Below are 22,285 nucleotides of genomic sequence, written 5' to 3' on the forward strand. Positions count from 1 at the left end.
GCACCCTGTATCTGAAAGGACATTCATGATGTTGGGGCCCTGAGTGGCTTTAATGGCAAAGTAATTATCTGTATACAAATGTGCTGAGCCTTCCAACGTAATTAAATCACTGATCCTCAGGACAGTTTCCACTGATGTCACACAACAGCACTGAAATAGCAAATTGTCAGCTTCAGCCTGTACAGATTTTTTTCCCCATTAGGCCAGAAAGAGTTTTAACATATACAGTAGTACTTTTCTTTTTTAATACACTAGAGGATCGATATAATCATGGACTTCTCTCCACATTACCACTTCATTGTTTGGACTATTTCAGAAATTAAAGACAACAGTTAAAGCAAGAAAACGATTTTTTTTAAATATTTATTTACTTGGGGGGGGGGGGGAGCAGAGAGAGAGGGAAACAGAGAATCCAAAGCAGGCTCTCTGCTGACAGCAGAAAGCCCAATGTGGGGCTTGAGCTCACGAACCATGAGACCATGACCTGAGCCAAAGTCAGATGCTTAACGAGCCACCCAGGTGATGCTAAAGCAAGAAAACTTAAAGCAGAAGAGGTCACTGGAAAGAAGTAATGGTTAGCAGATACTGAATGCCTAGGATGCGCAGGCGTGGTGCTCACCCCTAAAGCTTTAACCTTTACAGTCCTGCAAGGTTGGTCTTATCCCTAGTTTACGGATTAAAAAAAAAAAAAAAAAGGCTTAAAGTGTTTGAATAGTTGACTTGCCCAAGGTCATCTAGTTAATGCTGGCATTGGAATTTGATCTAAGCCCTTCCAGAGTTAAGAGCCCATGTCCTGGCCACTGTTGAAGTCATACTTCTCATTTAGGTGACCGTGCACATGCCGAATCAGTCAGGGCTTGAGTCACCTGTGACCCAAAGCCCCAAACAACAGAGGCTTCTGTAACGTGGGAGATTTCTCTGGGGTGCAGAGGTTAGGTAGTCTGGGGCTCGCAGAGTCCCTCCGAGGCGTCAAGCTCCTGTGCTTTAGTTGCTCTGCCCCGGAAGGACTCGTGGTCCCAGACTGGGCTTAGAGCTCCGGCTGCTACCTCTTCCTGTAAGCCCACAAGAGGAAGGTATGAAGACATCCCACGCCTTCAAGGGCACGTCCCAAGAGTTGCTCAAATCACTGGCCAGAACTTACTGACACCTAGCTGTCGGGAGGCTGGGGCGATGATCGTTATGTGCTGGGTGGCTTTGTGCCAACGGGATATCAGAGTTTGAGGGAAGAAGGGGACTGAGAGGCTGTAAAAGCCTCTTCCACGTGCTTACAAAACATGCCAGGAGTAAAATGGAGATCTTAAACCCTTCCTCTCCCCTTTCGTGAGGGTGTATTTTCTGCTGGCCAGAAGGGAAACATTAACTCAGAGTTCTGTTTGAAGTATTTCATGAAAATCGGCTTAACAAACCCTCACTACCCACCATCCAGAAATAACAAATGCTAATATTTTCCTCCAGATCTGAGAAAAAAAGGACTCAGATGAGGTCCCTCCTGCTGCCGCACCTCCTGCTTCCGTTCCTCTCCCTTCTTTTCTGGAGGCGATTACTTTTCTCATCAGTGCTTCCCAGCGAGGTTTCTCTACTTTCTCTTCATAGACAACAACAGTATTTTTAAAAACTTTATAAATGGCATACGTTTCATCTTCTGATCGGCTTATTCTCACCCAACATTTTTTCCACAGCTAGCCACTGATATTACAGATCAAGTTCCCTCATTTTAACTGCTCAATTGTTTGCCCACTTATAAATAGGCCTCAGTTTACCCATTGTCTTGTTCATGGACATTTAAGTATTTTAAAACAATTCAGCTGTGAGCGTCCATGTAGTAATAATGTGCCCTGTACACACACGCAAGGGTCCCTGAGTACTGCTCCTCAAGCTTCAAGGAGGGTAGGAATCTTGTAAGGAAGGGTAAGGAAGAGAAATCTTGTTAACAACAGATGGTCACACGGCAAGTCCCGGGCGGAACCTGAGAGCTGCACTCCAGAGAGAGTTCCCAGGTGAAGTCCACACTGCACCTCCGTGGACTCTGAGAAGGGAGACTCTAGTTATGTGCCCAGGGTCACAGAGCCAAGGGTCACAGGCTATCCATATCTTCAACTTTCACAGACATCATCGAACTGAATCACTTTTACTTCAGAAGAAATCAATTTTCATTTCTTCATCCTAACATTCAATCTTGATCTTGTGAGACTTTTTGCCTTCTGCCGGTCTGAAAGCATGAAACAAAAATTAAGTCATAGTCCCCTGGTTATCAGTAATGATGATCATCTTTTCATATTTTTAAACTATTCAAGTTTTTTCTGTTCAAATTTTTATTCACTTTTCTAATGTGGTCTCGCTGTCATGTGAGGACCCTGGGGATTGGTCCTTCCTTTTCCAATTTCCGACCCATGTGAAGCTCCATTTTCTTCATATATTTTAACCAAACACAGAGCAACAGACTGACTGCAGAAACCAATTTAAGAATCCGGCTGTCTTTCATTAAGCTAGACAAAGAAGTTTTCAGAAATGTTAAGCCAATTTCGCTCATTAAACTTCGAAAGTTCTTTTTCATAACTGTAATTTCATAACCTGTACTATTTTTAATACTTTAAAAATTCTTCTAATTTTTTTTAAACAATCTTTTTTTTAAAGTTTATTTATTTATTTTGAGAGAGAGAGAGAAAGTAGGAGGGGCAGAGAGAGAGGGAGAGAGAGAGAATTCCAAGCAGGCTCTGCACCATCAGCACAGAGCCTGATGTGGGGCTTGAACTCACAAACCATGAGACCATTACCTGAGCCGAAACCAAGAGTCGGACGCTTAACCGACTGAGCTACCCAGGCACCCCTTCTATTTTAATTTCTAGGAGAGTAAGTATCAATAGATAGAACCTAAACACACACACACTCTGTGGAGTTCTCAATTTTTAAGTGTGTGAAGAGGTCTTGAGACCAAAAAAGTTTGAGAACTGAGGTATTAATTAATACATGGTTGTCATTTGCTCACTGATTTGTAGGAGGGACTTTTTCATGTATTCTGGATACTAATCCTGTCACTTATACATATTGCAAACAACTTCTCCCAGTCTGAGACTTGTCTTTTTACTCGTGCTGCCTACCATTCTACAAAGAGCTTTTATTTTGATGCAGTTCTATTTTCCCATCGTGTACTGTTGCTAAGTAAGGATACTGCTCCTATTTTGAAACAGAAAAAGTCTCACTGGGCTTTCTAGAGAACCCCAGCTTTGGTGCGACTCAATGAATTACGGAGAGAATATGGGATCTGCCCTAACCCTCTCTTCACAGAACCCGCATTCCATCCATCTTCCATACCTCAACTTCTTTCAATCAAGGTGATGGTTACCACTGACCTTTAATGAGATCAATGTAAGGTACGTGCTCGTGTATTTCAGACTATTCTGTTTTCCTTCAGACAAATGAAATAGAATGTCTATGATTCACCAAAAATAACCTTTTACCTTCAGCATAATACATGTTGCTGTTTTCCTCTTCAGAAGTAGATTAGTATATAGGAAGGACATTCCCATAAAACTTAATACACATTTAATTCAACTAAATTTAACTTAAAAAGATTTAACGCATTTAAATTCAACATTCTATATAAAGCTTTTGTATTTAGAAAGCACTTTCATAATACTATCTTATCTGCCCTTTGTAATAATCCTGTAAGATAAATGGAGACAATACTATGCTAAGAACTGTTAGAGATGAGGAGAAAGAAATTGGGAGAAGTTAAACAACTGGTCAACATTACATGCATAGGACTACAAATGAGCTCTAACTTTTAATCACAGCTAATGAAGATCCCTTCAAAATCTGGTTGAGTTTTGCCAATCAGAATAAAAGTGGCAAGTAAGCCCTACCAACCCTCACATGAAGCAGAAACCGAACACCTGCATGGCGGTTACAAGTGAAAGCAAGGGAAGTCTGAAGGGCATTTATAGGGCATTTCAAGAGGACTTCACATTTTTAGTGTACGTGCGATCAGTATGTCCTCCTGCTCATCAATATTCCTATTCATAATTACAGCCAATCCACCTCGTTCTGTTAGAGGAGGGGGGCATGTTTTCAGATCAAGCCTGGAAGGAAGAGCCCTCTGACCTGGCTGCTATTCTCCCTGAAGGGACAAGAAGAGGACAAGAAACATCAATTAGGAGAAGTTAGTGATAGAAGTTAGAAACAAAAAGGAAAAAAGATAAAGAGAATCTACTTATGTCTCTAAATGAAGAAGGAAACAATTAAAAATTAAAATACAAATGCGTATTTTCAAGTCAAGCACACAGAATGATTGAGCTCAATACTATCCCATGAGACTTTCAGGAAAGTCCTTGCCATCGGAGACTCAGGTTCTAGAGCTCATGCATAATTGGAGATTCCTTCATGTGAGGATTCAAGGACATAAGGAGAGAACTTCGCTAAACAGAAAGTATATATTTTAAGCTAGTGAGTTCAGAGTTACTCTCAAGGCCAATTAGAAGAACTGCCTACTTAATCCATCCTCATCCTAAAATCTGGCTCATTACTGGTCCGTATACTTGACCACACTCACTTTCAACAATTCTCCAGATTTCCTTTGAGTCAATATTCATCTTTGCTATAGAATTCATGGCATAAATATCAGCCCTATGAAAAAACTTTTATTAAAAAGTGTCTTCCATTAAATGATGAAAAAAACAAAATTAAAAACTTTTGAAAATAGTGAAAAAACAAACCCCAAGGCAGAATATCCTTTTTTAAAAAGTTGGTATAAAATCTGAACATCCACCACCTTGATCCATAATGCTTCAATGGCTGTCACTGTGTCAAAGAAGAAGCAACATCTTCATTAATTTGCTTCCACCTCCACAATTTAAATCAGAGCAAAACACCAAAGATCTACCTTACTGATAATTACCTATAAAATCTCAAAATCAACAGTGACACCTTGAAGAGGTATTAGTCTTGAAATATAACTATGTATGCTCAATTTGTTTCTACCTATCACTGTCCTTGAAGAAAAAAATACAGTAATCAACAATAGATTATTTAGAAATAATTTGAAAGTCAGAACTGGAGTCATGTTATCAAGTGGGAAGAAAAACTCTACGATGATTTTAAAACAATCTGAGTCTTTGACAGATCATGAAGTATAACAATACAAAAGCATTGAATCATGTGAAAATACTATGTGAATTCCCAAAACAAAACAGAAAGGAGCATCTGTATGTGTTAAAATAATTTAATTCTCCCTGTACATTTCTGTTCACATGAGCCAAGAGAAATCAAGAATGCATACTTTACAATATTTACCTGTTTTGAGACATTCAAGTCAATTCAGATGGCAAAGTAGAATTCAACCATTAATGAAATGTTTAAAAATATATATATTAAACGAAAAAATGTTTTTACAAGATAAAAAATAATCTTCCACAATGCAATAAATTGCAGATCACTGAAATTTTAACTGTTTAGATGATTTCAGTTCAGTTTTTGGTTTTAAAATCTAGAAACAATCAAAAAGAAAAAGTGTTGACAGAATTTCTATCTGTTTTTACGTTTCTCTTTCTTGCTTCGACTACTTGTTACACTGTTTAAAGAACATGATGAAGGTGCTCTCGCATGACCTGTGGCCTTCAGATGGTCAAAAAGTTTATTCCGGGATGGAAATTCACTATGGCAGGTTGTACAGCTGATAAGAACATCACTCTGAAGGGAGAAAAAAATACATCAATTAAAGTGTTATTACCTGAGTGCAGTGATTTATGTTTTCACGTTGAGATTAAATTTCAAATAATTCAAAATAAAGAACTTTTATCAAAATGACAGCCATCAAGACAGGCTTCCAAAGAGGCAGCTGTTCTTAGAAATTAAGTCCCATCAGCCAGCACCATCAACTTTAAGAGTCCTGAGACATTCAATAGCATGTACCATATGGACCAGATCAAGGTTTTAGATTTCAAAGTAATGGAAAACAGAACAGTAACTGTTTTAGTACAGTTTGGTATTTCCAATGTGCTTTTTAAAGAAAAACAATGACACATCTATCTATACATTCTACATCCACCAAGAAAAACTGTTGATGGACTCACACCTATATATACAGTAGGTGCAGAAGGGTTCACCAAATACTTATGTCTTTAGAATTAGAATTAAGAATTTAGATTACTCGCAGTCGGTTAAGCGTCCGACTTCAGCCAGGTCACAATCTCACGGTCTGTGGGTTCGAGCCCCGCGTCAGGCTCTGGGCTGATGGCTCAGAGCCTGGAGCCTGCTTCCGATTCTGTGTCTCCCTCTCTCTCTGCCCCTCCCCCGTTCATGCTCTGTCTCTCTCTGTCCCAAAAATAAATAAACGTTGAAAAAAAAAAATTAAAAAAAAAAAAGAATTTAGATTACTTAAACAAGGTCTACTGAAAACATGTCAATATGACTTTGACCTACCACTGCCTGTTGTTCAGCAGGTACTTTGACAGATTTCTTCATATCTTTGGCTTTCTTTCCTTTGGGTTTAGGAGCACTGGAAAATAAATTAAAGAATTCTGTAGAATCTAATAATAACATATCCCCTTTTTTTTTTAATGTTTATTTATTTTTGAGACAGAGAGAGAGAGCATGAACAGGGAAAGGTCAGAGAGAGAGAGGGAGACACAGAATCCAAAACAGGCTCCAGGCTCTGAGCTGTCAGCACAGAGCCCGATGTGGGGCTCGAACTCACGGACCGTGAGATCATGACCTGAGCCGAAGTCGGACACTCAACCGACTGAGCCACCCAGGCGCCCCAATAACGTATCCCTTTTAATTGCTACCTTGCTCCCAAGAAGATTCAAAAGAGTGACATGCACTTTAAGGGCTAATTCACTAATTTTTATGGCCAACCTAATTAATTTTCACATCTCAAATGAACTGCTTTAAAGAACAAATTTAGAGATCACATGTGATGTCAAATTTGAGGAGGGAGTTAAGATGGTAGAGTAGTATGTAGATCCTGAGCTTGTCTCATCCCCAAAAACAAAAAACTAGATCAGCAACAAACCATTTTGAACAACTAGGAAACGGATCTGAGGATTAACACAACAGTAACGTGAGCCACAGAATTAGGCAGGTATGCATTGCGGAGACATGAATTGGGGGAGAGAAAAGCCATGGAGCGTAGGGAGCCGTTTCTGCAGAGAAAGGACAGAAAGGGGGAGAGTGTGGCACAGCAGTATCGTGCAAAAAAAGCACTCCCCCAGAAGCAGCTGGAGAGAAAGAGAGAGTGAGAACACTCGCAGAGGACTGAACAGGAAATCTGTTCCCCAAAATTACTGATGGGAAGAAAGAAGGGGGTTTCAATACCATTAGAATTCTATAAACAGTGGAGCACAGAGTCTGAAGTTCCAGAGCTCAGTACCTGGCAGTGCTCAGGTGAGGAAGCAGGGTGAATCCCCAGGAGCAGGCAGCAAGGTCTCAGGGGTCTCTGTCCCATACAGGGAGAAGCGGGTCCCCTGCTTAGAGAGCATTTGGTAGAGGGCATACGGCCTCCACACAGGCAAAGGTCCCAGCAGACCCCAGAGAGCAGCCATATTTGCTGGTATTGGCACAAAGATGCAGAGTACAGTGAAACCTGGTGCTTGCTGTGTCTTGTGATTTGCCACAACCTCTGAACTTCTGCTGCTGTGCCATCACATGAACGTTTTCTGGGACAAGCCAGCACCTGGCCATTCCTCAGCAAGACCCTGCTTAGTGTACAGGCTATTAGAAGGTTTCATAGTTTCAGTTCTAGGGGAAACTAAATGTAACTTCATTCGGGTTTCATTTTGTTTGCTTGTTCATTTATTTGTTTTCTTTGCTTCTATTTTTGCTTAAATTCTGTGTTTTTTCCTTTCTTTTCTTTCTCTTTCTTGGATACCGAAAGAGAAAATTTTATTTCAATTTTTTTTTACTTTATTTTCTTAAATTTATTATTCTACTTCATTTTCTTTATTATATTTTAATTTCCAAACTTTTTCTTACATTTTTTTTCCTTTCCCCTTTTTCCCTATTTTATCAAGCTTCTTTCAACATGCAGACTGAAACACACCTAAGGATCTAGCTTCCCTTTATTTTTCTTGTTTTTAAATTTTTCAATTTCAATGTTTTATTTTATTAATTTTTTTTCTTCCTCCAAAATGACAAGATGAAGGAATTCACCCCAAAAGAAAGAACAGGAAGAAACGACAGCCAGGGACTTAATGCAGTTAATAAGCAAGATGTCTGAACTAGAATTTAGAACCACGATAATAAGAATACTAGCTGAAGTTGAAAACCGCATAGAAGACACCAGAGAATCCCTTTCTGTGGAGATAAAAGAAATAAAATCTAGTCAGGCCAGAATTTAAAATGTTATAATCAAAATGCTATAATCTTGAATGGATGCCACAATGGCAAGGATTGACGAAGCAGAGCAGCTTCACCCAGAAGCTTCAAAGAGCGTACTCAAAAGGAAAGCTACAGACCAATTTCCCTTATGAACATGGATGCAAAAAGTCCCAAGACACTAGCAAATTGGATCCAATAATACATTAAAAGAATCATTCACCACAATCAAGTAGGATTTATTCTTGGGATGCAGGGCTGGTTCAACATCCGCAAATCAATGTGATACATCACATCAAAAGAAAGGGTAAGAACCACCTGCTAATAACAGCCTCAATGGGGAAAAAATGAGAGCTTTCCCTCTAAGGTTAGGAACACGACAGGGATGTCCGCTCTTGCCACTGTTGTTTAACATAGTGTTGGAAGTCCTGGCCTCAGCAATCAGACAACAAAGAAACAAAAGGCATCCAAATCAGTAAGAAGGAAGTCAAACTTTTAATTTACTCTTCACAGATGATATGATACTCTGTGTGAAACACTCAAAAGACTCCACCCACAAACTTCCAGAACTGATCCATGAATTCAGCAAAGTCACAGGATATAAAATCAATGTACAGAAATTGGTTGCATTTCTATACACCAAGAATGAAGCAGCAGAAAGAGAAGTCAAGGAATTGATCCCATTTACAATTGCACCCAAAACCATAAAATACCTATGAATAAACCTAAACAAAGAGGTGAAAAATCCATACACTGAAAACAATAGAAATCTTATGAAAGAAATTGAAGACAACACAAAAATATGGAAAAACATTCCACACTCATGGAATGGAAGAAAAAGTACTGTTAAAATGTTGATACTACCCAAAACAATCTACATATTCAATGCAATCCCAACCAAAATAACACCAGCATTCTTCACAGAGCTAGAACAATCCTAAAATTTGAATGGAACGAGAGAAGACCCTGAATAGCCAAAGCAATCCTGAAGGAAAAAAAAAAAAAAAAAAAAAAAGCAGGAGGTATCACAATTCCAGACTTCAAGCTGTATTACAAAGCTGTAATCATCAAGACAGCATGGTACTGGCACAAAAACAGACACATAGATCAATGGAACAGAATAGAGAACCCAGAAATGGACCCACAGATGTATGGCCAACCAATCTTTGACAAAGCAGGAAAGAAAATCCAATGGAAAAACGACAATCTCTTCGGCAAATGGTGTTGGGAAAACTGGACAGCGACGTGCAAGACAATGAACCTGGACCACTTACACCATACACAAAAATAAACTCAAAACGGATGAAAGAGCTATATGTACGAAGGAAGCCATCTATATCCTAGAGAAGAAACCAGGCAACAACCTCTTTGACCTTGGCCTCAGCAACTTCTTAACCGACTGAGCGACCCAGGCGCTCCAGCAACTTCTTACTCAACACGTCTCCAGAGGCAAGAGAAACAAAATCAAAAATGAACTACTGGGATCTCATCAAGCTTAAAAGCTCCTGCACAGCAAAAGAAAACAGCAAAACTAAAAGGCATCGATGGAATGGAAGAAGATATTTGCAAATGACTTATCAGATAAAGGGTTAGGATCCAAAATCTATAAAGAACTTACCAAACTCAACACCTCAAAATCAAATAATTCAGTGAAGAAATGGGCAAAAGACATGAATAGACACTTTTCCAAAGAAGACATCCAGATGACTAACGGACACATGAAAAAATGCTCAACATCACTCATCATCAGGAAAATACAAATTAAAACCACAATGACATAGCACTTCACATCTGTTAAAATGGCTAACATTTAACAACTCAGGCAACAACAGATGTTGGTGAGGATGTGTAGAAAGAGGAACCCTTTTGCACTGCTGGTGGGAATCCAACCTGGTACAGCCACTCTGGAAACAGTGTGGAGGTTCCTCAAAAAATTAAAAATAGAACTACCCTACAACCCAGCAATTGCACTACTAGGTACATATCCAAAGGATATAGGAGTGCTGATTCAAAGGGGCACATGTACCACAATGTTTATAGCAGCATTATTGACAACAGCCAAAGTACGGAAAGATCCCAAATGTCCATCAACTGATGAATAAAGATGTGGTGTATATACTATACAATGGAATACTACTTGGCAATCAAAAAAAAAAAAAAAAAAGGAAATCTTGCCATTGGCAGCAATGTGGATGGAATTAGAGTGTATGATGCTAAGCAAAATTAGAGAAAAGACAAATATCACATGATTTCATTCACATGTGGAATTTAAGAAACAAAACAGATGAACACGGGAAGGGAAGAGACAGATCATAAGAGACTTAAATGCAAAGAACAAACTGAGGGTTGCTGGAGGGGTGTTGGATGGGGAGATGGGTTAAATGGGTGAAGGGCATTAAGGAGGGCACGTGCTGGGATGAGCACTGGGTATTATAGGTAAGTGATGAACCACTAAATTCTATTCTTGAAATCCTTATTACACTATATGTTAAGTAAGTTGGATTTAAATTTAAAAAATTAATTAAAAAAAACATGTGAAAAGTTGACACAAACATTAACGAATTTACTTAAATCAGTTGAAACACAGCTGAAACACTTTACCGGTTTGTGTGGTTCCTCTCCTTCCTTTCCCTACAGCTACAGCCCTAGCCCAGGCCTCTGTCCTGTGTCCCTCACTGACGCCCCCTGAATTCCTAAACCCCCAAGTGCACTCACCGCCCCTTCGCTGCTGCCCTGGTGTTCAGCATTTGCAACTCAGACTCCCACTTTACTGGGTCAATTGAACCCTTTCTCATGGTCCTAGACAGGGACCTGAGGCTACTTACTGTTCAGATCTTTCCTTAAGGAGTAAGAAATTAATTCTCTGCTCTAGAGGAACAGAGGATGGAGAGAAGAAAGACAAGGCAGGAAGGGGAGGACAAGGAATGCTATCTCCCTTGAGAAGAACCTTCCTCTGGCAACCACTAAGACCTTGTGCAGCACCAAAATTCCAGGGCTCCTTCCAGCAGGAAGGCCCCAGGCTGCGGTATAAATCCTAATGACCTGCACCGTGGGGCCAGACTCAGGAGGACCACCGTGAGCATGAAGACACAGTCAGCGATGCTGCAGGCAAGCAGGGTGCGGCCTCATCAGGAGCCTTGTTCTCACTTGAGTGCCAAGGATTACAGATTCGGGACAAAATAAGACCTCAACAGGATGAAAGCTGGATCAAAGCGACTTTCTGATTTGGGCCATATTGCTGAAATGTCCGTTAACCCATTCCTCCAGTATCCTCTTTCCCACATGCTGCACCTGTCTGTCTGGGTAACGTGGAAGTCACGGATATACATGATCTACTTCGTAATTGCAGGCGGGATGTTATCTGATCTATGAGAAGGCATTCTTACCACCAACGTTAATTAGAAAACACCATCAACTTGACTTACTTTTTAGCTTCACTTTTAGGGTCATCACATCGTTCAACAGTCTCAGTGGCACTGATGTTTTCTTGGGGACTACATTCGAATTCTTTGGCATGGTCTTGATTTAAGTTGGTATCTTCTGACTCAACCTTTACTCCTTCTCCAGTTCCATTTTCATTGAAATTATCATCATAATTCTAGGTCGTAAAACATATATGCATTACAAAATAAATAATAATCCCAGCTTCTTATGTTGCCAGTTATAATCAATTATAAGGTCCTGTGCACTCTGGAGGAGCATATCTTCAGGAAATAAAAAGGAGAAACAGCTAGCAATTTAAAACATTAGGGATGAATGATGCTGGGGTTGCTCAGTCGGTTGAGCATCTGACTCTTGATTTCAGCTCAGGTCATGATCTCATGGTTCGTGGGATTGAACCGACAGTGCTGAGCCTGCCTGGGATTCTCTCTCTCTCCCTCTCTCTCTGCCCCTCCCCAGCTCGTGCTCTCTCAAAATAAATAAATAAACTTAAAAAAAAAAAAAAAAACCAACACAAAAAACATGAATGGTCATTACAGCAATATTAAACTAGGGAAAAACTGGAAACAATCCATATGTTCATTAAGTGAATGGTTGAATATATGAAGGGAATGATGAAGCTCTTAAAAAATCACATTTGCAAAGTTACCAATTCAATTTTGTAGAAAAATACAACCTATTAGCAAAAATGTAAAAGAGAAAATTGTATATAATGTCTGGTTATAATTTAATTCAATAGTAAGTAATATCTATAGGCAGAATTAGGGATGATATTTATCGTTTTCTGGTATCCAGATGATCTGCAATGAGCAACTATTACTTTTTTGAGAGAGAGACAGAGAGAACAAGCAAGTGGGGAAAGGGCAAAGGAAGACAGAATACTAAGCAGGCTCCACACCCAGCAAAGCCCCATGTAGGGCTTGATCTCATGACTGTGAGATCATGACCTGAGCCAAAATCAAGAGTCAGACACTTAACCGACTGAGCCACCCAGGTGCCCCAACTATTACTTTTATAGTTATAAAAGAGAGAAGAGAAAAAAACAAAATAAGCATTATAAAAAAAGACAAAACTTGGCAAAGATATCCTCACTAAGTGCAACTGTGCTTTGTTTTTTCTTTATTCTTGACTGAGACAGAGAGAGAAAGAGAGAGAGAGTGCGCACAATCGCGGGAGAGGCAGAGAGAAACAGGGAGAGAGAGAAAATCCTAAGCAGGCCCGGCACTGACAGCACAGTCCCATGTGGGGCTCCATGTCACAAACAGTGGGATCATGACCTGAGCTGAAATCAAGAGTCTGACCCTTAACTTGACTGAGCCACCCAGGCACCCCTGCAACTGTGTTTTTTTGTTGTTCTGGTTTGAGGCAACATTTTGCCACATTTGCTCTCCCCTATCCTTTCCTGTGGGTCTCTGAACACACACTTTCCCCCACCCCAGAACTATGAAAGTAAGTTGCAGGCGGATATCATGACACTTCACCATGTATCTTGTAAGAACAAAAACATGCTCCTACATTTCCACACTACCCTCTTCATACTGAAGACCTTAGCACTGATGGTATCTGCTACATAAGCCATATTCACAACCCAATAATGTCCTTTCCTTGTAAGCCCCAACAGGGGCTAGAGTCAAGGACCACACGTTGTGCTTAGTTGTCATATCTCTTTAATCTCCTTTACTCTAGAACCAGAGCCCTACTTTTTTCTTTTCTTTTCTTTTTTGGTCTTTCATGATATTGACAATTGGATGGCTGCTTTGTTCCCACAGTTTGGCTTTGCCTGTTTCCTCATGATTAGACTCAGGTCACACATTTCTAGTAATAATATTACTACCAAAATGTCTACTAAGTAGAGTTCAAGATTTTTTTATCTTGTAGTTAATTTTGTCTTTAGAACGTGTCTCATGGAGGGTGTCAGAGTACTGTGTTCAAAAGTTACTTGGATTCCTCCTTTCTGCCAGCCAGGGCCATTTGTTCACATTCAATCTCAGTTTTCTGGGTTTTCTTTCACAATCTTGTTGGCTCATGCTGTTTTCTTTTTCTGACCATACAGAAAACTTTTCCAGTCTGACGCCTCCTGATTCTCTGTATTTGCTGCCTCCTGCTCTTCAATCTACCAGTTCATGTCTCTGTGCTACCCTCCCATCAGAAAGAACTGAGAAAACATCAGGAAAAATACTACATAAAACTGGGTCTGAACTGGGGCTTTCTTCCCGATAGAATGAGAAATCAACACGAGGTATTAGTATAAAGAAACACAGCTTTGGAAAGGAAAAATGGGGTAGTAAACAAAGCATTTCCATTGATAAGAATATAAAGATACGTGTGTCTATTACGGCAATCTATAGGACTTAGCCTTCATGATTCAAGACAAGGTAGGTTTGGCTTAGGTATAAATCCCTCGTTTTGTCCTTATTCTAGTAGTTTTGGCACACACAAAGGCCAGAGGAAGTGTTCTAATAACTGTAATCTTTGGGTGGAAGATGAGTCATTTTATGAAGGAACATACAACTTGCTATGTGGTTTTATAATTGAAGCAAAAGTTCCAAGTCACAAATTTTAACAGTGATTAATTCACGTCACATATCATTTTTGGAACATAAAACAAAAATTTTCAAACATATTACCATTTAAATAGATAAGCCAAATCTAAAGTTTTATGAAAAATTATTAATGTGTTAACTAAGTTTTCTTAAAAATATTTTCAGCTTTTGGGGCGCCTGGGTGGCTCAGGTGGTTAAGCATTTGACTTTTGATTTGGGCTCAAGTCATGATCTCACAGTTATTGAGTTTAAGCCCCACATCGGGCTCTGCACTGCCAGTGCAGAGCCTGCTTGGGATCCTCTCTCTGCCCCTCCCCCGCTTACACTCATGCATGCTCTCTCTCTCAAAATAAACATTTAAAAAATACATATTAGAAAATATTTTCAGTTTTCAAAAAGAACTATAACATTTAAAACCTAATATAAACAGAATTAGATTATATTAAAATAGCATAGGAATCAATTCTATTCCCTTTAGACCCACCAAGTATCCTTAGTAAAATGGACAAGCCCCCTTTTTATACATCCCTAGGACTGTTACGCATATGTAACAACATAATAACCTTTTATTTTAAAATATTTTAAAAATGTTTATCTGAAAGCAAGAGTGGGGAAGGGGCAGAGAGGGACAAAGAATATCCCAAGCAGGCTCTACTCTGTCAGCTCCAAGCCCAATGCAGGGCTCAATCTCATGACCCTGAGATTATGATCTGAGCCAAAATCAAGAGTCTGACACTTAACCGACTAAGCCACTCAGGTGCCACAATTTAAAAATATTCATAAGAGAGATTGGATTTAGATGTCAGTGTGAAATATTTAAATGATTTAAATTTCTGAATAATATTAAGAAACATTTTTTCAAGAATCACAATCATTACGTCTAACCAAATATTCCTTTTACAAAATTTCACTTATGTTGTCGGAAAAAGAAACTTAGATATACAATAACCAAACCTCAGATTTTCACATATTTCTGGTTTTAATTGTTGTCCTCATCTAAAAACCCAGTCATCACACATCCCAATATTTTTTAAATATGATCACTCAGCTAATTACTATTAGGGAATTAATTCCACTTGACAAATTTTAAAACACACTGACACAGAAATTAAGTAAATTAGCTACATGCATATTAATGGAGAAAAAGGGATGACAAAAGAAAATATTTTCAATTCCCTTCAATTCATTTTATAACCAACAAAATTATACTGAAAGTCCCTCTCCTGAAAGCAGACTCTACTGAGTAAACAAAAGCACTCTATCTTTAAATTTGATATTCAATAAAACTTTTCAACATACCTGTGCTGGTTTCTGTTTCTTTTTCTTCTGTTTTTTAGAAAGCCTGTGAACAAATATGAATCAAAACGTCAAATACTTAACTCTGTGACTACCTGCTAAATGAGAAAAAAAAAAAATACTACAACACTACTGATACAGAGAGAAGTAAAATACTAAAAGTATTTAATACTATAAGATATTAAAAAGAAAACATTCACATTATCATTTTAGAAAATTGTAACAGTGGTTCCACTGACAGTAATTAACATGTCAATTACCTAGGTATAAAACTGCTTTTAACAGTCAAAAAAATTCTATATAAACTATTCTTGACATCATGCTTTACCCATTTCAATTTTGTAAGTTCCCTTAAGTAGAAAAACATGTGGAAAATACTAGCATAACAGAATAACTTCTTTCAGATAAGACAGCATTTAAGTGCAATCTCATCTCTAACATTATAAGTATGTTTAATAACATTTTTAGAAGTACTTTTGTTTTGGTGCATCTTCTAGATCGTCTTCAGAATTGGCATTCAACGGATTTTCATCAGTTTGAGGTCCTGAGAAATTTTCTTCCTCCTCCTCCAACTGTTGTTTTAACAAGGCAACCATTTCCCGATGCTTCTTTGATTTTTCATGATTCCTCATGCTGAAATAACAATCTGTTGTAAGTAACTGCAAGAGAAGTCACATGTGCCCAAATATGTGGCTGAATACGTGCAACCACGTTAAAATTTATTTTTCCAAGTAAGTAAACTATTGGTGATACCAGAGAGAGAACCAGAAAGACCGTGTCAGGACCTGTCAGGCAGTAGTTGTTTTTCCCTGTATCCAGTATTTCCCCTCCAGCTGTCCTTCTATCTACAGATTTTCTTCAAAAAAAAATTTTTTTGGGGGGGGGGGTCAAATTCTATTATTTTAATTTTCCAGTCCTTAAGATTCAAGTCTTTCCCACCATTTCCTCCTAATCACCGAGTATGTGCCAAGCGCTGACACGTTCCAGAGCGTGCTGTGGGCTTCGAGAGATCCTGGGAAATTATAGGACGACATTCAACTTAAAAAGGAAGGCCCCTTGGGTTATGACGTGAAGGCTTGAAGTACAAGAGTAGTTCACCTCCTTTTGCTTTTATCAGTAACTGTCTTTCACCTCCTCCAGAGGGCTCTCCCTCCTCACTCCTACCATCCTAAGTGTGAGTTCACACACACCTGTCCTCCTCTGCCTAAAACTCCACGAGCCGCATCTCTTTCAGTGCATCTGTGGACCACTAAGTAACACTTCACAAAACTGAGTTGACAACACTGAAGTACCGAGTTGTTAGATGAACAAGAAAAGTGGGAAACTATGTCACTATCAACTTCATCTCATTTGTTCAGAGTTGTGGTTTTCTAGTTTGAGTTGCTACTCTTCCTCTCCACTAAAATTTTCCTTCAGACCATGTTTCCTTGGAGAAATTGGAACATCTTGTACCAGAAGGTAAGTGCTCAAAAGAACGCCTGGGATGTTCTTCAAGGAGCCACCTTGAAGGAACTCTCACTAACCATATCTGGAAAAGTTTGAGCATGAAAAGTACAGTAATAAATTATAAAACATTGAAAAAAATTCACAAATTCATACTGATAATAGACAGACAGAGGAAAGGCAGGGCTCTTATTATAGCAGAAGACCAAATGAGGACTAATAATATAGCAGGAGCACTGGTACCAGAAAAGCCCCCTTTTGGGACCATTACGGTGGCAACTGGTACAAGGTAAAATCATCAATGAATGCCAAATCTAGAAAATTGTGATGAGGAGCAATATATTTGCCTAACTTTAATCGGTTATTTTTGACAGAGTGTGTGAGAGTGGGGGAGGGGCAGGAAGAGGGAGACAGAATCCCGAGCAGGCTCTTCAGTGTCTGCAGAGACTGACGCAGGCTCGAACTCATGAACTGTGAGATCGTGACTTTAGCTGAAGTCACTCAACCAACTGAGCCACCCCGGTGCTCAGATACTTGCCTACTTTAAAGTATCTCAGATAAACATCCTATAAGGTAAAATCTATTGCAAGGGAAAAATACACTAACTCTACAGAGTAAAAATTAGACAATGCCTGGACTGGGTGATCAAAATCATTACCACAAGGAAGGCTAGACAGACATCATATGCCTCCAGAAAGGAAACCCTGAGAGCAACACAACATGTCTATGTGGTATTCCAGCTGGAGATACACAACTTGAAGCTAATCATGAGGAGACAGACAAACTCAAAACGATAAATACTCTAATTAAAAAATATTTTAAAGGGCCAGTATACTAGAGTAACAATGGCATAGACAAAGAAACTGGCCCAGATTAAACAAGACTAAATAAATAAATGCAACACATGATCCTAAACTGGATTCTGTGCTGAAGTAGAAAAGAAACTGTACAGGACACTAACACAGATCTACTGCTGAAAGTGGAGTACAGGCCAGTGAAGGAGAGGGAAGCAGTATCAATGTTACAAACTTCCTGAAGTTGACAGCTGTACTGTGATCATGTAGCAGAATATACTTATTCTTAAGGAACATGTACTGAAGTACTGAAAGGTAAAAGAGCATTATGGATGTAATCTGCTCTCAAATTAGTCAGGCAAAACCTGTGTGTGTAGAGTGGGGAAGGGGGGAGGGGGGAGAGAAAGGGAGAAAGGGAGGGAGGGAGGAAGAGAATCGTTAAAGCAAACGGGGCAAAATGTTAGCAACAGGTGAATTGGGTGCTCTATATCTATTCTTGCGACTTGCCTGTAAGTTTGACATTATTTCCGAGTGAAAAATAACTTTTTAGGGTGGCTCAGTCCGTTACGCGTTCGATTCTTGATTTTGGCTCAGGTCATCATCTCACGGTTTGTGAGTTCGAGCCCCACGTCGGGCTCTGTGCTGACAGCACCCAGCCTGCTTGGGATTCTCTCTCTCCCCCTCTCTCTGCCCCTTCCATGTGCTCGCTCTCACTCTCAAAATAAACTTAAAAAAATTATTTTACAAAATCTGTTTACAAAAATAATTTTCCAAATCTCCTCACTGCTGCTTTTGTTCTCTTGCTTGTTTCTAACTCTCCTGCCCTTGCCACTTCTCTCGCCACTCTACCATTTCTCCCTTCCCTCGGGGTTACACACCAACATCCTTGGTGACCCCACACCACCACTGCCATCCTTTCGTCTCCTTTCTCCTTCACTGCGTGTGTTTTGGTTCTTTGTCCCTTGCTGCCTCTACTTTCATTTTCTGCCCTGGTCCCCCCCCCCGCCCTTTATAATAGAATCCTTTCAAACATTTCTCTTTTCCTCGCTGTTCCCCAAAGGCAGAGTCCTTCCGCTTCAGCAAATATGGTCTAGGCAGGACACGTTCCTACGCTGGCAGCAATGGCCCGCACAGGAGCGTGAGGGCGGGAAGGGAGTCTGCCTGCAACAGCAGAGATTAGCTTTGGTCTAGATTAGCTTCTGGTTGTCCGTGTGACTATGCCTTCTTTGTCACAACAAGCAACATTTCTTTCTGGAGACGCATCCGTGTTTTAAAAAGCAGCTATTACACAGGAATACTGGCGTGAATGAGAATCAGTACAACATGCTTAACTGCTGGTACAGATCCTTCTTCCTCCTCTGTTAGACAGAAACCCCCCAAGAAGACATGGGAGGGCTGGTGTCCAACTGCCACAAGCACTTTCTCTTTAGGACTTTCAGAGTTACACTTCACCCTCAGAAGAAAAGGGGAGTTTAAAGATATTAAACGTACGCCTTTTCCGTCTTGAAAGATTTGTCACACGCTGGGCAGTAAAGGTCATCGTACAGCTCAGCATCCTCGACCTCATCACTGTCTCTACCTACAAGAGGGAAGCCGGCAGTAAGAATCCTGGCTGAGTAGAACACAGATCTAAAATATCTCTTTAGTAACGATCTAACATGACACACAAATTAGAAACTGCATTTCCGGAGACAAAACAATGTTACTAGCATTTGATTACTATCTATCTATCTATCTATCTATCTATCTATCTATCTATCTATCTAGAGGGTGCAAGAGAGAGTAGAGAGAGAGAATCCCACAAAAGGCAGGGGAGGGGTAAAGAAGGGGGGGGAGAGAAAGAGAGACGGAGAGAGAGGGAGGGAGGGAGGGAGGAAGGGGGGGGAGAGAGAGAGAGAGAATGGGAGGGAGGGAGGGAGGGAAAGAGAAAGAAGCAGAGGAAGGGGGGAGGGGGAGAGAGGGGGAGAGAGGGGGGGAGAGAGAGAGAGACATTGGGAGGGAGGGAGGGAAGGAAAGAGAAAGAAGCAGAGCTCACCTGGGGCTCATGTTATTTTTTTTTTAACCCAAAGCCGGGCACAAGCTCATCCAAAACAGAGCTCGAATTCACCAACCGTGAGATCATGACGCGAGTCGAAGTCAGATGCTTAACTACTGAGCCATCCAGTGCCTAGGATTTGATTACCTTTTAAAAGCAACCCTGAATTATAAGGGAAGGCTTCCAAATAAATCATTTTATCTTTCAAGTTCTTCTCACAAATACACTGAAAAGACTCAAAATCTTCTCAAAGTTCTCAGTATGAGCTAAGTTCAGAAAACCAAATGCCGCTTTCATGGTTTTACCACAAAGAAGTTTTTTCAACAAAGGTTTTTTAGTTTACTTCTTGAGCAAGATTTGATGCAAACACATTTATAACTGTAACCTACTCTTAACTGCTTCAATAAACTTAAGCTTATAACACTCCATCGTTATTTGACAGGCTGGTCATAAAATAGCATATTACATGTAAACTTTAGCACGTCCTTACGCTCTGTTTTTTCATAAGCTTAGGGCTTTATTACAACAAATAATTACTACCAATACAGTTCGCAAAATGTAAGCAACTATAACACTGAATTCAAAGTCTTTGAAAAATCCCATAATCTATCTTTATAAGGAATAAAACAAGTAACTTGACTGCCACTGAGATCAATAAATGAGATCATGCAATGAGATCAATAAAGATCCCAAGGTACTCTTCTATAGTCTACATTTTGATTCTTTATATATAGGTGATGTGAATATGATTTTGAAGGACATTCTCACTGAAATCATAAATTATCAAAACACATCCTAATATTAACATTTAGTAAATAATATTATTGTCAATTCCTTGTACCCTTTCAATATATCGTGTAAATGAAATAACCTTTGATTAATCAAATATTTAATGAAGATTGTTGGATTTGAAGTCAAAATCTGGATCTATAAATGGCCATATGTTCTCAGGCCTATGTCCTAGCTTCTCAGTCTTAGTTTCCGCTTCAGTAAAACTGCTATCATTTTATGAGCAAAACGTACATTTAAAGGGTATTGTGTGAGGATCAAGTACACTCTTGTATATAAAAGCACTTCAAAAATTATAAAATTCCACCTCATCATGCCACCTCACGTTTATAGACTGCTTTACAATTTTCAAGAGACTTTCACACATACTACTTCTAAGTCATTAATAAAACATTTCATTTCCTGATCATTTTGAGTAAATAAAAATCCACCATTTTATCATTTGGGCTACCCACGTGTAGGTAAGGTGAAACTGACTAAGCTGTGTGTAGATCATTCCACGTTATTTCTCGTGGAGCAGCTAGAGACCATGCGGAAGGTCAGGTACTCTCAACAAGGCCTAATCTTGCCTTTCGCGGCAGTCACATCCCTTGTGCTGTAACGAGAGAGGCACAGAAATGACACACTACAGCACACCAGGGGGAGACCCTCAACAAAGTGAGAAATGGGAGGAAGAATTTATATAGCTCACAGAGGCTCCTGTACAACATTAGTTTTTCTGGGAAGAGTTGATGTTAAAACTTGACCTACTGCGAGCTTCCCTGCAGTTTTTAAGTAACCAGCAGTCACACCTGTCACTGTGCCCACTTGGCAGATCATGTATGCAGTCAGAAGCACAAACTGTTCAAAACACGGCCAGAAAAGAGTTTACTAATCAAATTATAGGGATCGGACTACTTCAGTGGACTACCTTTGCTTGGCCTATACTGGACTGTTTTTCATCTGAATTATCTGCCACCTTTAAAAACTGGAAGACGTCACATAAAAGTCCGGATTTCCAGCTCTGCTTAAAAAGCAGACGGGCATGAAAACACCAGCCACAGCTGACTGGAACTCCGAGGTCTCCAGGTTTGCATCTGTTCTCCTTTCATCTGCGCATAAAAACATTTACTTTCTAAAGTTTCTTAACGAATGAAGTTACCATCATGCCCGTCTCTGAGCTCAGGCCCCTCCATTTCATCTTCGGCTGAGCCGTCTCCAAACTCCTTCTCGTAGCGCGCCTCCATCTCCTTGAGCTCCCTCTCCAGGTCGGCCGTGGTCATCCAGCTCTGTTCCTTGTACTGGCCAGCCAGTCTAGACACACAGCATAGTCTCTCACTCAGAAGCAGGTCTGCACACGGTTCTACTTGCTCTTTGGGCTGACAATCCATCCCCCAGAGAGCTCCTTCCTCCCAAGCCGTCAGCGCTTCCACACTTTTAAAACCTGGGCTTAGTTCCAGCGGGGGCAAAGTCACTGATCTGTTCTGTTATGTGCTTATGTGATTCAAACTGCTTATTAGATGATGGGCTTTGAAACCTAGAACTCTTAGCAAGTTATTAAAAGTCTTGAGGTACTTTGAAATTCTAAGTGTCAAGTAAGGTGCTAATTTTCCAAAGATGAAGGGTGGGGTGGGTAGAATTGGAGAAGTGAGTAA

At 39.9% G+C, this 22,285-nt stretch overlaps 1 protein-coding gene across 2 annotated transcripts in view; it reads right to left on the reverse strand.

The window, feature by feature from the left end:
- Positions 1 to 1,602: 1,602 nt before the first annotated feature.
- The window catches only part of DNAJC21 (DnaJ heat shock protein family (Hsp40) member C21), a 32,636-nt gene continuing 11,953 nt past the window's right edge, over positions 1,603 to 22,285 (reverse strand). The window contains exons 6-13 of one of the 2 annotated variants that reach the window (XR_002736045.2): positions 21,793 to 21,944; positions 19,319 to 19,406; positions 16,065 to 16,223; positions 15,594 to 15,636; positions 11,736 to 11,908; positions 6,418 to 6,493; positions 5,290 to 5,685; positions 1,603 to 2,209 (exon numbers count right to left, since the gene is read on the reverse strand). Coding sequence is in view for 1 of the 2 variants with exons in the window: in XM_023239071.2 (XP_023094839.1) it covers positions 5,521 to 5,685; positions 6,418 to 6,493; positions 11,736 to 11,908; positions 15,594 to 15,636; positions 16,065 to 16,223; positions 19,319 to 19,406; positions 21,793 to 21,944 (856 nt within the window). In the remaining variant the exon portion in view is untranslated. Of the gene's footprint in view, positions 2,210 to 5,202; positions 5,686 to 6,417; positions 6,494 to 11,735; positions 11,909 to 15,593; positions 15,637 to 16,064; positions 16,224 to 19,318; positions 19,407 to 21,792; positions 21,945 to 22,285 lie in introns of those variants that run through there. The other variant, XM_023239071.2, reaches the window with a different exon arrangement.

Source organism: Felis catus, chromosome A1 (genome assembly GCF_018350175.1).
Source record: "Felis catus isolate Fca126 chromosome A1, F.catus_Fca126_mat1.0, whole genome shotgun sequence".
NCBI lineage: Eukaryota > Metazoa > Chordata > Mammalia > Carnivora > Felidae > Felis > Felis catus.